Source organism: Tachysurus vachellii, chromosome 14, assembly GCF_030014155.1.
Source record: "Tachysurus vachellii isolate PV-2020 chromosome 14, HZAU_Pvac_v1, whole genome shotgun sequence".
Classification (NCBI taxonomy): Eukaryota; Metazoa; Chordata; class Actinopteri; order Siluriformes; family Bagridae; genus Tachysurus; species Tachysurus vachellii.
The window spans coordinates 8,774,253-8,791,497 of NC_083473.1; the positions used below are offsets into that span (position 1 = coordinate 8,774,253).

General features: G+C 37.9%; 1 protein-coding gene across 1 annotated transcript in view; it reads left to right on the forward strand.

The window, feature by feature from the left end:
- Positions 1-16,224, forward strand: part of ndst1a (N-deacetylase/N-sulfotransferase (heparan glucosaminyl) 1a) — a 76,241-nt gene extending 60,017 nt beyond the window's left edge. The window contains exons 7-16 of the mRNA XM_060887048.1: positions 1,608-1,793; positions 2,971-3,099; positions 6,151-6,333; positions 9,330-9,426; positions 9,875-9,998; positions 10,200-10,374; positions 11,490-11,660; positions 11,780-11,889; positions 12,231-12,333; positions 12,530-16,224. Of these exons, the coding sequence (XP_060743031.1) occupies positions 1,608-1,793; positions 2,971-3,099; positions 6,151-6,333; positions 9,330-9,426; positions 9,875-9,998; positions 10,200-10,374; positions 11,490-11,660; positions 11,780-11,889; positions 12,231-12,333; positions 12,530-12,649 (1,398 nt within the window). The 3' untranslated portion in view covers positions 12,650-16,224. The remainder of the gene's footprint in view (positions 1-1,607; positions 1,794-2,970; positions 3,100-6,150; positions 6,334-9,329; positions 9,427-9,874; positions 9,999-10,199; positions 10,375-11,489; positions 11,661-11,779; positions 11,890-12,230; positions 12,334-12,529) is intronic.
- The last annotated feature ends 1,021 nt before the right edge of the window (positions 16,225-17,245 follow it).

A 17,245-nucleotide genomic window follows, 5' to 3' on the forward strand; every position in this document is an offset into this window, starting at 1 on the left:
CTAGTGTTGAGTCTGTAACCTAGTGAACTAGTGTTGAGTCTGTAACCTAGTGAACTAGTGTTGAGTCTGTAACCTAGTGAACTAGTGTTGAGTCTGTAACCTAGTGAACTAGTGTTGAGTCTGTAACCTAGTGAACCAGTATTGTCTGTAACCTAGTGAACTAGTGTTAAGCCTGTAACCTAGTGAACTAGTGTTGAGTCTGTAACCTAGTGAACTAGTGTTAAATCTGTAACCTAATGAACCAGTGTTAAGTCTGTAACCTAGTGAACCAGTATTACTGTAAGTCTGTAACCTAGTGAACTAGTGTTGTCTGTAACCTAGTGAACTAGTGTTAAGTCTGTAACCTAGTGAACTAGTGTTGAGTCTGTAACCTAGTGAACCAGTGTTGTCTGTAACCTAGTGAACTAGTGTTAAGCCTGTAACCTAGTGAACTAGTGTTAAATCTGTAACCTAATGAACCAGTGTTAAGTCTGTAACCTAGTGAACCAGTATTACTGTAAGTCTGTAACCCAGTGAACTAGTGTTAAGTCTGTAACCTAGTGAACCAGTGTTAAGTCTGTAACCTAACCAGTGTTAACCAGTGTTAAGTCTGTAACCTAGTGAACCAGTATAATTATAACTAGACTGTGAGTAGATCTGAGAGGTTTTGTTGATTTGTACACACTCCACACAACATGATAGTCTAGGAAGATTGTTAAAACTTTACTTCAGGGCATTTTGTGATTGTGATAGACAAGACTAAGTAAATTGGCCTTGTAGTTGGTGCATGGAGCGCTGCAAGGCAGTAGATCTCTGTTCCTTCTGAAACAGAGAAATCGTTTTTACATACAACTGAGGCACAACAGTTTCAGACCGATATTTATATCAACTTAAGCTTCACCAAACTTCACCTCTAACCTGGGGCAAGTCTGGGAAATTTTACCATGCAGGTCAGTGGATGTGTGATATGATGGTAGTGCATTATTGAGTGTGTGTGTTTGTGTGCATAGTCAAGTGTGTGAATTGAAGCTGAGATATTATTTTCTCATGAATATGGGATTGTGTTTGTTACTGGACAAAGAGAGATAATTCGTCGTCGTCGTTTCGTCTGCTAATTAATCATCACCAGTTTTATCCTCAGTTTTATTTTCCATTCTGCAATGAAGAGATTATAAGACCTTTTGTGTATTATTTGTGTATTACCTTTTGTGTATTATTGCTTTAACAAATCTATGGCTTGATCATTTAACAAATAAAGCAAAATTGGTTAATGCTGCTACACAAGAATTATGTTGTGTTTGTATTCACAACATACTGGATTATTTACAGTAATGTGAAAATTTTACTTTGTGAAACATTTACTTGTGTCAGTAGATCTCAGAGGTTTGTATTGGTTTGTACACACTCACCACTACACATTAGTCTAGGAAGACTTTTAAAGGTTATTTGTTTGAATGTGACGGCAAAAACGTACATACCTTTGCCTGTAGCGCTGCAGAGCAGTAGATCTCTGTTCCTTTTCAAAAGCGAGATTGTTTTATATACAATCGAGACACAACAATATTAACTTCATGAATATGATGTAGGAATAAACTTCAAGACTTCTGTTGTATGAATCTTGTGTGCAGGATCACTCTATCCCCACCCACCTGGGTTACGCAGTGGCTCCTCATCACTCAGGTGTCTACCCCATTCACGTGCAGCTCTACGACGCCTGGAAGAAAGTGTGGGGTATCCGAGTGACCAGCACAGAGGAGTATCCTCATCTCAAGCCAGCCCGCTACCGCCGCGGCTTCATCCACAATGGCATCAATGTGAGGGTCCACACACATCCACCAACAATGCACTGCAAATTCTATAGCATGTTCTCCCTTGCTAGGTTTCCTTTGGGTTCTCTGGTTTCCTTTTTACCACCCAAAACACATGACAGCTATTTTTTACCCAAACCTGTTCTTTTTTTTGACCAACTTGCAACCGAAAGTCCTTGGATATGCTCCAGATCCACTTCAAACGGATAATTGACAAAATGAACAAAATACTAAAAGAAAACTGAAATGAAAATTTGATCAAATTTAATTCAAGTTAAAATAGAGACTCTTTTTATTTCAGAAAATAGTCATATAAATCATACTGTATTATTCATGCTTTGTCCATTCTCATGCCATTACACTGTATTCAGTGTGTTAATGTATCCCTCAAGTACAAAATTTGTTTTGGGGGGGAAAAAATCAGAACTATATTAATCCCGACACATTCACTGCTTCTTTCTGTATCTTTCTGTTACTTCCATTTCATTCATTATTTTTTCACACCCACACACTTGCTCTTTTCCACACTATCCTCTGTGAATTTTTCTCCCATGTCTTCCTCCTATTACATTTGTTTTCTCTTTTCTTTTTCCCTTAACCTGGATTCAACTAATAACTGTAATAGATCTGGGGTTTTACTCACTCTCTCTCTAAATCCTCAGCTGATATTACCTGCTCTTTACTCTAAATGCCTTCTTTGGATGATTTCTTCCATCTGTCTTTTTGAGCTTAATTTCTGTGCTTGTCTGACCCCCCGGTGTGATTGTCCTTGAAGCAGGGAGAGCAGTAGGACAGGAGAGAGTGGTTAGCTGATTGCTGAGAGCAGATTTATATTCAGATGTGGATTCTGCCTCTCATTGATTTTTATATACACCCGCCGAGTTCATGAACGCTCTGAGAGAGATTATGAATATTACATTAAGTCTTGCTCTATTTATCGGAGTGAAGAGAGAAGCTCGGTGCATGCATTGTGTGTGTGTGTGTGTGTGTGTGTGTGTGTGTGTTTGTGTGTGGAGATAGATGGAGGGCGCACAGAGGTGTCCGGGTAGTTTAACGAAAAGTGAATTTATATGACTCTGTGTTTGTGTGTATATACTGTATATGTGAGAGATAGAAAGAGAAAGTAATATAAACAATGTGCTTTTAAGTTTATGAGATAACCTATTGCCTGTCTCTCTGTTAGGTGCTGCCAAGGCAAACTTGTGGTCTGTTCACTCACACTATCTTCTATAAAGATTACCCAGGAGGCCCTCAGGAGCTGGACAAGCTCATCGACGGAGGGGAACTCTTCCTCACTGTATTACTCAACCCAGTGAGTACACACACACACACACACATCCGTTCCTCTCGCAGCACATGGATCAGCCATCCTAAAATTTCATTACCGGCATGTTTATACTCTGTGACAGAAAAGGCATGGTTGTAAGTTTGGTAATCCGGGTCAATATTCTGAAAAAGCAGGCTGTATCACAACAAATAATATGATAGCAGCACTACACTGTAAACTGCATGCACCATTTCTTTATTACTACACATCTTAGGTATGGTTGTGTTTCCGTTCTTGATAAATATCAGTGCTACTGATTAGCTATTAATCGATCAGTGCATTTGGTTATTGCCTTCTGAGCTATACGCATTAAGTGCACTAATCTAGTCCCTCATATCCTGAGTCCCACCATTTACATCCTCAATATGAATCTGAAACGGTTGCCAATTACGCGGCTGTTTAGAATTCTCTGATGATAGCTGACATCCGGGAAGCCCCGCCCCTTCGCACTATATTACAAACCGTCTTTGTTTTCTGTGAAGTTAAATGTCCAATGTTTAGACTGCATGTAATATTAAGCCCATCAATCTATATTGGCATTAGACATGTAAAGTGTTGTGAAGAAGTGTTTGCCCCGGCTTGATTTTTTTATTTTTTTGCACGTTTGTCACCCTTTAATGTTTCAGATCTTCAAACAAATTGAAATATTAGTCAAAGATAACACAAGTAAACACATGCACTTTTTAAATGAAGGTTTTTATTATTAAGGGAAAACAAAATCAGTTAACAAATGAACAAAATATGGAATATTTCTTCCTTTGGGATGACCCTAAAAACAAAAGACAACCTAAAAACCAGTTAAAAGTTAGTAGTAAAATATTTAGTTTAATCTGACAAGCTAAAATAACTTGCTTATAGAGTAGTTAGGGATCTTATTTAATTAATCTTTCAGTAATGCTAGATAATAGGAATACATACATAAATTATGCTTTGTATCTGCTATTTAAATTCAAATTCTAAATTTATTTGTCACTCACACAACAATACATAGCAACAGGCTTCTTCTTCTTCTTCTTCTTCTTCTTCTTCTTCTAATATAAATAGAAATAAAATTATTGATACAAAATGTGAACTAGATTTCTTATTTATCCTTTTTTATGTCTGCATTACACTAATACTAATGTATTATTTTTCACTTAAATTTAGTGACTTCGTGTGAGTTAACATTACTCTGTATTGGCAGACATCTTCAGCTAGTAAGGTATTTTATCTTAAGCTAAAAGCCTCGTTTTTCTTAAAGCTTTTTTATGAGCTTCGTCCAAGCCTGATCTAATGCAGCGATTAGCCAATAGTTCAGACTCGACTGACTGGATCTGATCAATGAGCAACACTCTTGGAGTAGATCAACTAATTGCATGTTCGTCTCTTTCCTAATGAGCTTCTCACTATTGATCAGACTGACCAGCTAGAGTCATTAAGTTTTAAAGGGTGAGTCACACATCTGGATAGGACATGGCCTCTAGCTTTAACCCCTTGTTTGTTTTACAACATGACAAAGATATCTTAGCACCTATGTTCTCCATTATTTAACACTCTTGGGTTTTCCATATTACCTCATGCCCTATATGACCAACTATGGTATTAGAGGAAAACAAAATGAGAAATTTGTGCATGAGGCACTGAAATCTTCCTGCTGTACAATGTCTGTATAGCAGTTGTTGTTTTTTTAATACTCATTTCTCATCATCCAGCTGGAATATGCTGCATGGCATATTGTTGTTGATGTTGTTGTGTAATACATCTTTTACTTTGTAGTAATTTTGGTGTTGTTTGGGTGATTTGATGTTTAGTAATATTTAGGGTGATGTTATGCCAAATCAGGACAGGAACAAAAAATTATGTTGTTGTTGTTGCTGATGTTGTTAATGTTGCTGATGTTGTTGTTGTTGTTGTTGTTACTGCTGCTGCTGTTGTTGCTGTTGTTCTCGCTGTTTTTCTTGCTGCTGTTGCTGCTGTTGTTGCTGTTGCTGTTTTTGTTGCTGCTGCTGTTGTTGCTGCTGTTGCTGTTGTTCTCTCTGTTTTTGTTGCTGCTGTTGCTGCTGTTGTTACTGTTGCTGTTTTTGTTGCTGCTGTTGTTGCTGTTGTTCTCGCTGTTTTTGTTGCTGCTGCTGTTTTTGTTGCTGCTGCTGTTGTTGCTGCTGTTGTTGCTGTTGTTGCTTACGCCTCACATTTACAATACTACTGTATGTAGTTATTTTGGTGGAGTTGGTATGCTTTGGTGATATTTCGGAAGTTCTTGCTGCAGCTGTTGTTGTGTTACTCCCTATATTTACAGTGGTGTAGGTAAGTCTAGATGGGCTTAAAAAGCATTATATATTGTTTAGTTTTTAGATATTAGATATGATATTAGATAGTAGATATTATTCTTGTTATTGTTGTTCTTTTTTGCCGTTGTTGTTGTTTCAGTTTTTGGTCTTGACATGAATTGGAATACTTTGTATAATGTTTGTATAATGTTTGTATAATGTTTGTATAATGTTTTTCCTTAAAAAAATGTACAGTTGTTGATTTTGTCTTTGTTGCTCTGGATGGAATAAAATACATTATATGTTTTCTATTGAAATAAATAGAATATAGTCTAGTTGTTGTTATTGTTGTTGTTGTTGTTTTGGTGAATCTGGATGGGGTTATAATGCATAATTTAAAGAAAAAACAGACAATCATGTCTTTGTTGTTCTTGTTTCTCTGATTGTTGTTGGTGCCCATTAAAAATAGAAAAAAAAAAGATTTCCCTGCTTTTCACAAGTTCTCTTCACATCCAGTCTTCCAGAAAGAGTTTGGAGTGCAGAGAACAGACTGATAGAGTGAGTGAGCGACACAGTGGGAAGAGAATATACATAGAAGTTTGATGACATAAGCGCTCCATGTTGAAAATCTGGTGCTTGATAATTAGCCTGTGGTTCCACAGGAAGTGTTTCTCCGAGTCTGAGAAGTGATAAGACAACAGGGATTTGATGAGGCTGCTAGGAAGTTCTTTTGATGTATGGGGTTAATTAAAAAAATCCTAATACACAAACGTTTCTTTGTGTTTTGCAGATTAGTATCTTCATGACTCATCTTTCTAATTATGGAAACGATCGTCTGGGACTGTACACTTTTAAGAAGCTGCTGCATTTCCTGCAGACCTGGACTCACCTGAGGCTGCAGACCTTGCCTCCTGTCCAACTGGCTCACAAATACTTCAGTCTCTTTCCCTCAGACAGAGAGCCACTCTGGCAGGTGCGTGTATCTGTTTGTGTGTATGTGGGTGTGTGTAACCAAGTGTATGCCAAGTGTGTGTGTAGGTGTTTTGTTTTTTCAGTTCTGACTCATTTGATTCTGCTAATTATCAAAACCCACAGTGAGCTGAATCAGTCTTTTTGGCACCTTTTTTTTTCCTTTCTGTTTTCACAGTCCTTGAGCGTTCCCAGGATTGCCATTAAGAGGTGTTCTTGTATACCAAGTGTGTGTAGGTTGTTGTGCCTGAGGGAGTGTGGGACTGGGGGCATCTGATGATTGAGAAGTTAAAAGAGGCTCAGGCGGCTGAGGATTGAGGGAGCGTGAGAGAGGGACTGAGGGGAAGAATAGCATTAGTGTACAGTGTGCTGCCGTGTCAGGCTCTGTGGTCAGCAACTCCTCATCAGAGAATGCAGAGCTTGTTATTCACAGCTTTTCTTTTCCACGCTCAACTCACTGTAACGCGGATCAGTGTGCTTCTGTTCTCGCCGTTCTCCTCTCACTCACTGTGGACTGCATTGGTCTTTGTGTGTGTGTGTGCGTGTGTGTGTGCGTGTGCGTGTGCGTGTGCGTGTGTGTGAATGCTCTTTGTTCTTCCTGCTCTGATCTCTTTTCTTGCTCATGTCATTTGTACTTAAAGCCTCTCACATTAAGGTTCGTGTGGAGTCTTTGTGTGTGCAAGCGTTTGTGCCTGCACACGTATCACCTCCAGCTGAGCCTTTCTCAGTGTCACCCAGTGCACAAGTGCTGTATTGTCTCAATTCAGTGTGTGTGTGTGTTGTCAAAATGAATTTCACCGTCCATGTTCTATTCAAATGTTCATTATACTTACGAATACAAAGCAAAAAAATTTACGTTTGATCGGTAAAGTTTCTATGTCCTCCTCCCCGAGTCACCTAACATAAGTCTTTCCTAAACTTTCTTTTTAGCTCTGTTCAAATTTCGAATACTGGTTGGTCAGATTTCTTTACTGAAACAGCAGCTATGACAATCTGTCACAGCACCTAATATACATTTAGTATAAGCCTCACAATGAACTGATTTATTTACCAAAGAAATATGTGTGTAAAATCTCTAAGAAGAGGTTTATTTATTATGTGTGGAAGGAGTCTCCAGTGTCAGCGCTTTGTAACAGTCAGGCGAAAAGTGTGTAAAAAAAATAAAATTAATAATAATAATAATAATAATAATAACCTTTATTTTCTATAGCTATTTTCTATAATAACCTTTCCATATTTTCTATGTATAAAAATACACCACATATTGTAAAGATTAAAATTAAAGCAACAAAAATATATAAAATAAGCAAAATGTAAAATTACAATTAGTCAATTAAAAGCTACCCTAAAAAAAATGAGTTTTAAACTGAGATTTAAAAATGCCAAGAGATTTTGCTTGCCTTATCGCAGTTGGTAAAGAATTCCAAAGAAGGCCCCATCTCCCATCGATCGTAAACGAGTTAAAAGAACAGTTAAAAGACCAGTTTCAGAAGAACGAAGGTCAGGAGATGGAATATAAGGAATTAAAAGCTCAGTCAGATATTGAGGAGAAAACCCATGTAAGGCCTTGTAGGTAAGCATAAAGATCTTAAAATCAACCCTAAACCTAATGGGGAGCCAGTGCAAGGACTCCAAAACGGGAGTAACATGATCTTTTAACTTTGTTCTAGTTAGAATTCTAGCAGCCGAATTTTGCACTACCTGCAATTTGTTTAAGGTAGCGTTTGACACTCCAGCCAGCAAGGCATTACAGTAATCGATATGGGAAAACACAAAAGTGTTGATCAGACTCTCAGAAACAGAAAACAACAGCATTGGATGCAAAAGATTTAACCGTAAATAAAGTCTTCACACAAAGAGTTCTTCTGTAGAGCTTATTCTACACAGGGTCATGGGGAACCTGGTGCGAATGCTCGACAATATTAAAGAAGTCTTGAATAAATAAAATGTGTAATAATTGATAAGTTGTCTTGGTATTGCTTTTATTTTATTTCTTATTCAAAATGTATTGCTTTTTCCCCATCTGTACACTAAAAGCAATAGCACATTTATTGCAGTCACCATTTCTAAGCTGAATATTTCTTATCTAAATTTAGATTCAGCCAAAACAATGTTCTGGAGGGGGCTAACGATAATGTGTTAAAATCAGTGGCAAGCGTTATTGTGATTAATCACTTAAAAATAGATCTTAAACCACAGTGTTAGAGGAAATTTGTTTCATTGGTGTCTTTTATTTTTATTTATTTTATTTTTTTTGCGCTTCATGGAATTGTTACCATTTTCTAGTTTTGTGTTTGTGATATGTGAAAACATCTTGTGCTACTGCTAATTTTGCTCTGATTGGGGTGCAGTATAAAACTGTAATTACACATGAAACAAACATTAAAAAACAACCCTAATTTATGTTCCAATGCAATACTAAAGGAATTAAATGGTGTGTGTGTGTGTGTGTGTGTGTAGTATGTATGTGTGGCGTTTCTTCTCTCACTCACTGTGTTCTACTTTGCTCATTGTGTGTGTGTGTGTGTGTGTGTGTGTGTGTGTGTGTGTGTGTGTGTGTGTGTGTGTGTGTGTGTGTGTGTGTGTGAGAGAGACTGGAAAGCATGTGCCAGTGCTTTAGTCATTTAGGGCTCAGATTAACCCTACACAGATTAATCCTTACTGGAAAATGAACAGGGTTTATTCAGACTGACCTGCTTTAATCTTTCTTCAGGGAAAAAAAAAGTGAATTTTTATTTTTTTTATTTAATTATTTATTTTAGAATTGTAAATGATTTTCATTGCCTGCTGATTAAAGTGAATTGTAGTTTATCTTAATCTGTGCTTTTGTTGCATATAGGTTATATAGATTCATGTCCATTTATCTTATACTATTTTTTTCTCTGATGTAAAGCTTTTCTTTGATGTCATTCATTTTATCTGCATTTCTATGCCTACTTGCATTTCCTTATAATGAATTTCTGCATTAGTCCTTCTCATCTTAACTCTGCAATATTTCAGAACCCCTGCGAGGATAAGAGACACAAGGATATCTGGTCTAAAGAGAAAACATGTGATCGCTTCCCTAAGCTGCTTGTGATTGGGCCACAGAAGACAGGTGAATGCCTCCAGCTCCCCCTACTGGTTATGCTTAGTAAATACACTGGACTGGGACAGCCTATTTACTATTGATTTAGTATTTAAATGAATTGTATTTTTCTTGTATTTACATTTTTAAATGGATATTAAAAATGTCAAATACTGCTTACAGTTTAAGGGTTATGTTTAATATTTGTAGTGTAACAAGTCATCTTTGGTGCCATTTACTAATATTACTTGCAGAGATGCATATAGTAGTAATCACAATATAATAATAATAATAATAATAATAATAATAATAATAATAATAATAGCTGCACGTAACAGAAAAAAATGAAAGGACAAAATATTAAACAAAATACATGAATATGTTGATATAAATTTGAGATAATCATCATCATCATCATCATCATCATCGTCATAATCATCCAGCTTACAGTATTATTTTTTCCTCGTGTTTATTCCAGGGACAACTGCTCTGTATCTGTTCTTGGGCTTGCACCCTGACCTCATCGGAAACTATCCCAGCAAAGAGACCTTTGAGGAGATTCAGTTCTTCAATGGGCACAACTACCACAAAGGAATAGACTGGTGAGAAATACTTTGAACTTGCTCTTCCACTTCTCTCTTTAGCCTTCTCGGTTTCTTTCAGCTGATATTTTCGGTTTCTTTCAGCTGATATATCTGCGTAACTCAAAAATGTTGATAGTTGCATCTTGCTGGTGGAATCATGCCTGCTGAGAAGCAGCTTTGTAGCTGTATGTGTTTGTGACTAAGATCTCTCTGTTACAGGTACATGGAGTTTTTCCCTCTCCCCTCCAACACCAGCTCAGATTACTACTTTGAGAAGTGTGCTAATTACTTTGACTCTGAATTAGCAGCGCCCAGAGCAGCAGCTCTCCTACCTAAAGCTAAAATCATCACCGTCCTCATCAGTCCTGCAGAAAGAGCCTACGCCTGGTACCAGGTACTGACTTCTACATGCTTATTTCTCTGCTTCTATGTGATTTATCACCAAAAAAGGACTTGACCTTATTACCATTAAAAGACATGAGAAGCATATGTCCTCAGGAGCATCTGTCCCAAACAATATGACTAGAATTTTTCAGTACTAAAGAAACACAAATTGTCCCGACACTTAACAAAGTTGAGGTCAGGAACAGCTAAAGTCAGGAATAGTGCCAGTGTGGGGTCAGAGATGTTGCAGAGATGTTGAGCTTGTTGCACAGGCAGAAGTGAGCCTCAGGTCAGGAAGTACATGAGGTCATGGAAATCTGAAAGCTAAGTGTGAGATCAGAAATAGCTTTGAGGTCATGAAAAGCTGAGTTTGAGGAAAGGAAATGCTTGAGGACATGAAGAACTAATTTCAAAGTCAGGAACTGCTTGAGGTCATGGAGAGCTGGTTTTGGAGTCAGGAACGGCTTGAAGTCATGAAAAGCTGATTTTGGGTTCAGGAAAGGCTTGAGGTCATTAAGAGATGAGTTTGAGGTGAGGAAAGGCTTGAGGTCATGGAGAGCTGAGTTCGGGGTGAGGAACTGCTTGAGGTCATGGAGAGCTGAGTTCGGGGTGAGGAACTGCTTGAGGTCATAAATAGCTGCGTTCGGGGTGAGGAACTGCTTGAGATCATGATGAGCTGAGTTTGGGTTCAAAGGTAGCTGAGCATAAGGTCAGGAATGGATGGAAATTGTATGGAAAATTATTAGCTTGCGGCCATACTAGGAAAAGCTTTAAGTCAAAGATAAGTTTAGACTGAGTTGAGGATAGGCTACGTTTGGGGTCAGAAAAACCTGAGCTTTGAATTACAAAGAGTTGATGTTGATGTCAGGAACAGTCTGAGGCTAGGTAAACTTGAACTGGGGTGAGGAAGAAATGATCTTGAATTCAGGAAACACTAAGTTTAGAAATCACAAAGAACTAATGGTGTAATAAGAAAGGTCAGGGTTAGGGATGAGCTGATGCAGGTAGAGCTGAGCTGAGACCAGTAAAGAGTTGAGCTTCTGAGGAATTGAAGATGTTTGTAGAGCATTTTGGAACTTTGATTGCCCAAACAAATCCCCGAATATACCCTGTTCCTCACCACAGCACCAGAGGGCACATGATGATCCAGTGGCTTTGAAATACACTTTTCACGATGTCATCACCGCAGCCCGTGATGCTCCTGCAAAGCTGCGTGTCCTACAGAGCCGATGCTTGGTCCCGGGGTTATACGCCATTCACCTTGAGCGCTGGCTTACACACTACCACCCCAGTCAGGTGTTATGAGGCTTACTTCTATGCAAAACTTTATTGCCTTTTTGTTGGGCTTTAGTGTGAAATTATATGATATTCAAAAATGTGTTTTTTTTTTTGTTTTTTTTTTTACATTTATGTAGATTATGGTTGTGGATGGGCAGATGCTAAAAACTGAACCAGCATTAGTCATGGATAAAGTCCAGAAGTTTCTGGGATTAATGAATACCGTGAACTACCACAAGATCCTGGCGTAAGTTCAGCACCTTCTCAGCCATTGTTTTGCTACTTTTACGATAGCTGACTATTGAGAATCACTCAAATATGACAACCAACATTAACATCACCCTCTTTGTATTCAAAAAAAAACCCATAGTGGTCCATATTAGCAGTAAATCTGTTTTTTTGTTTAATCTACATAGATACATAATCTACACATACATAATCTACATTCTATTTAATTACATAGTAACTGCTGATGCACATCCAGGAATGGGTTTATATTTATATCCTGACAGCAGTTCTAATTGAATAACAAATTGTCCTTAGGCAATATTTGGCTTAACCCTGAAAAACGTTTTCTGACTTGTGCAGGTTTGATCCTAAAAAAGGTTTCTGGTGTCAGCTCCTGGAGGGAGGAAAGACTAAATGTCTGGGAAAAAGTAAAGGAAAGAGATACTCGGATATGAAGTTAGAGGTAAAGTATCTTCCTGTTTCATGCAGGTTCTGCCACTTTCCTTTGTCTCTGTACGTTTGTCATATGATCTGTAGTGATCAAAGTTCGGCTGCAGGACAAAATCATCTCCCTTCTGAACCCCTGTGTTTATATCATGCTACAGTTATGTACAAGAATGTAACCAAATGTTCTTGTTCTGTTTCTCTCACTTCTACAGTCCCAGTTGTTTCTAAGAGAGTACTACAGAGATCATAACATTGAACTGTCCAAGCTGCTGTACAGGATGGGCCAACCTTTACCTACCTGGCTCAAAGATGAACTCCTTAACACTAGGTAGCTTTGAGCCACGTTTCTCCCCTGTGTCTGAGAATCGTACAGTCGTCAGCGCCAGTCGTTGTTCTGAAGTGGAATAAACCAGCGATATTGTTGTGGGTGAGGAAGTCATGTCTGTGGATTTCCCCGTCCTTTCAGAACAAAACATGGTTTGCAATCCTGTGGTTTGTAAAATATAACATCTCTACTTCTGCTTATTAAAACCCCCATGGGGTAGTATGCTATCTCACTGACTCATTTGCAGAGGAAATGGTACATCCTCTGACTTCATCATGACCTAAGTGTGTCATGTTTCATATGGTATGTATCAATGGCATCTCTCACTTCTTCTCGTTAAGAGGAAGATGTAAAACACACAAGATGTCACCGGGGACTTGATTTTTCCTTGTCTGCAAAGATTAAATGCACTGACCATAAAGGTATGGATGAACTGACGTTTTTTCACTTCAGGACTTCTCTGTTTTGAGGTCACAAGCGAAAAAGGGTGCATTTCAAGTGCCAGTAATTAAAGGCTGCACTGGGTTTTTTTGTACAGTGTAACTACATCACACTCTTTATTATATGAACTAATGACAAAGCCCTTTTCAGCATGACCCTGACGCAGTGCCATAGAGGCCATCAACACTAAATGAATGTGTAATAATTAACTGCAAATGCTGACAGGTATTGATATTTTTTTTTTTTTTTAATTGGTTATGATTTCGTGCAGCTCATTTCTTGCTATTTGTCTACACTATTTGTCTACATTGTATAACCAATCATCATCAAGATTAATTCAGCAGGTAACATTTCTTCAGGCTTGATGTACACCGATCCACTGAAGATCAGAGCATCTCATTTGCCATGTGTTGGAATATTAAATGGCATACAAGGCCCATAAATCTAAGGTTATTAACTCTGAGAGAACCATGTTAATTGATTTAGAAATATTGAATGTGGGGAATTATATCAAATTCAACTAAATTATTTAGACATAAAAACATTTTATATTGAATCATATTAAGAAAAAAATAATATTGTCTTGAGCATTGCATCACTGCATTGCATCACCAGTGTTTTTAACTTTTAATGTGCATTTCATCTCGACCCCTAACTCACTCCTCCCAACCTCACACATCGTAGCTCCTACTTTACAGCTCCAAACTTTACATCATATCTTCCCCTCCCTTTTTCATCCCAATATAATTAATCTCAGCTTCTCTGCCTTTAACCACCTTTAACCTCACCCATTTAATGCCAGCATCTCATCTCATCTCATCTCATCTCATCTCATCTCATCTCATCTCATCTCATCTCATCTCATCTCATCTCATCTCATCTCATCTCATCTCATCTCATCTCATCTCATCCCATCCCATCCCATCCCATCCCATCCCATCCCATCCCATCCCATCCCATCCCATCTCCATTTAATTCCAGTGCTTCCTGCATGTATCCTAATCATTACATCATTCATGACGATCCATCCCCTTTTCAACCCAATGCTTTTATCACTCCACCCTTTTTTGTGGTCTCGACTCCCCTTTCTAACAAGCTCCTCCTGTTTTTAATCCCCACCCCTTCATCATTTAACCCCAATCCCTACATCATTCATGACAACCCACCGTTTTAATCCCAATCTCCAAGGTGTGGATAATTCCCTGTAGGATTAGCACCAGCCATTTAATCCTCTATTTCAAGTCTTTTGCAACTCTCCTAAAAAGCTAAAAGTTCCTGAATCTGCACTGGCCTTTTTCTGTCTATCACCTGCTTCATCAGCATCATCTGCTCTACCTTTCCACCAAATCAATAGGAACTCCATGACTACCTACCCATAGTATTAGATTGGTCTGTTCACTTTACAGCTATGGTGAATTCATCATGTCTCCTAAGCCCAAGCCTCAACTTACACACACAACTTTTCTGTGGCATAAGTAGCTGCCCATCCCACCTGGCATCCTCATTCTCAGTGGCCGCTGTTCAAACAATTTGCTATTAATTGCTATCATTTCAGTTTTGTTCTAATGGTATGTAAAATGTAAGAATGAACTAAATTATGATTTATAATACAATCGACTTTAATAAGAAAACACACATGCACCTGCTCATATATGCAGTTATTCAATCAGCCAATCACATGGCAGCATCACAGTGTATAAAATCATGCAGACGAAGGTTAAGAGCTTCAGGTAATGTCACATCAAACATCAAAATAGAAAAAAAGTGTGATCTCTTTTGTTTGACTTTAATCGTGGAGTGGTTATTGGTGCCAGATGGGCTGGTTTGATGTCTATAGAATCTCTAGAGTTTACACAGAACTGTATGTGAAAAACAAACAAGAGAAAACATCCTGTGAGCAGAGGGTCTACAGGATGAAACACCCTGTTGATAAAGGATCAGAGGAAAAGGGCCAGAGTGCTCTGACAGGAAGCTGACAGGAAGTCTGTAGGAACTCAAAAAAGCACTCCGTACAACACATCAAACTGGTGCATTGGCAACAACAGCAGAAGACCACCTCAGGACCCACTCCTGCCAGTGAAGAACACAGATCTGAAGCGATCATGGAAACAGACTCATCCAAACTGAACAGCATGAGAGTGTAACATGACAATTTCTGACTTTTTTCTAATGTTCAGCTGTACAGTTTGGGTGAGTCTGTGTCCTCAATAGCTTCAGATTCCTGTTCTTGACTCACAGGAGTAGAACCTGATGTGGTTTTTCTGAAGTTGTAGCTCACACACTTCAAGGTTGCTGATGTTTTGTGTCTGTTGAAATGCTTTTTAGCTCACCACAGTTATAAACATTGATTATTTGAGTTACTATTCTTTCTTAGAGCTCAACTTAATGTGACCATATTCCTCTTATCAAGAAGGTGTTTCCAGCCACTGTCACTGTTTTTTTTGTTTTTCACACCATTCTGTGTAAACTCTAGAGACTGTTGTGTGTTAAAATCCCTGATCAGCAGTTTCTGAAATACTCAAAGCAGCTCTTCTGTTACCAGCAACCGTGTCACAAAGATCGGACGATTGGCAACACGAACGCTGTTTTTGGCTGCCTAACTGCATGAATGTGCAGGTGTACAGATGTTCCTAATAAAGAGGACTGTGGATGTCATTTTTTCAATTGAACTAAATCAAGAATTTTTGAAAATGGACTTTCTGTAATGTTAACCAGTTGTGTAGCGTGATACTTTATTTTTCTGTAGTGTTTACAGTTAAAGTGCAGGACATCACCCATCACCCATAGACATATGCTAATATACAAATGGGCAGTTTGTATTTTCTTAGGCTGGGAATGTGGTATTATTACTCTACAGTCTACTTAAAAAGTACACAGTTAAGTGTTGTAACTTTATCTAAAGTTCCTACTTGGGAACTATGTGATTTGTTGATTATTGTTTTTCATTTTTCTCAGTGCTGTATTATTTTGTTTTTTTTTCTTTAATTGTTTTTTTGGTTACTGTACAAAACCCTGGATGTGGTGCATTACATGCTGCTCACCACAGACATGTAACTTATGAATCTAGCACTTTCTGAAAACCAGGATGTCAACATGTGTTTTCTTCTAGAAGGTGAAATTATAAATGTTCCTCTTTTTAAACCTGGTTTGTGGTTTTAATTGGATGCCGCAAATGACATATTGTTACACTTTTCCACCAAACAGAAGGACATGGTGCAAACAAAATCAGGGTAAATCAATTACCCTTCTTATGCAGGTTCCTTACAGAGAAGTGCAGATTAAAGGGGTTTAACACAATGCCACTATCGGTATCTATTAGGTATCTATCTGTTTAGTGCTCCACGTCTTCATAACTGTATCTGTATTTGGATTTAAATCAGATGTGGGTGTGGCCTAAATTGGAAGTGTTTTGTATACACCCTACCTACATAGCCATCATTTTTTACCTGGGACAATTTCCAGTGAGATTATTTGTTTCCAGTTCTCAGAATATAAACAAACTAGTAGCTAATTTAAACCCTGATGAGGCAGTAACTAAGGGTGAATGAATGAATGAATGAATGAATGAATGAATGAATGCTATTAATGCATTGCTGTAAATACATTATTAACATTCATGTTAATGACTCTGGTCTTTCTTGTCCTTCAAGCGTCTGACCTTTCACTCTCATGAGAATAAAAATCTCCTGCTAGTGTGATTTATTTATTTTTTTTTTGTTGTTGTTGTTTGTTTGTTTAGTTTATTTCACACCGTCATCCTCAACCAGAGGAAACTTTCTAGTAAACTTTAAATATATATATATATATATATATATATAATATGTTTTTTGACCGTGAATGGTATGTCATGGGTTTGGGTTAGTTACTGTGTTGTGTTATACTTCACTGTCTGATGGAATCATTAGATTCATGCAAAAATGGTAAATTCAGGTATTTTTTACTCTGCTGTTTTTTGCCTTGTTTGGACCAGCCAGAGAAATTGTACCAATTCCTGTTTGCTAACTGTATTCTGAGCTGTGTTATTATTACAAACCTAATTTTCAAAATCCTTGAGGTTAAAAAGCTATTTAACTGTTGCTGTATTTCCCCACCTTCCTCTGTTCTTTGTCCTTCTGGTACTAATGACTATTTTCAATGCACAAACCTGTAATCAATATTTCAA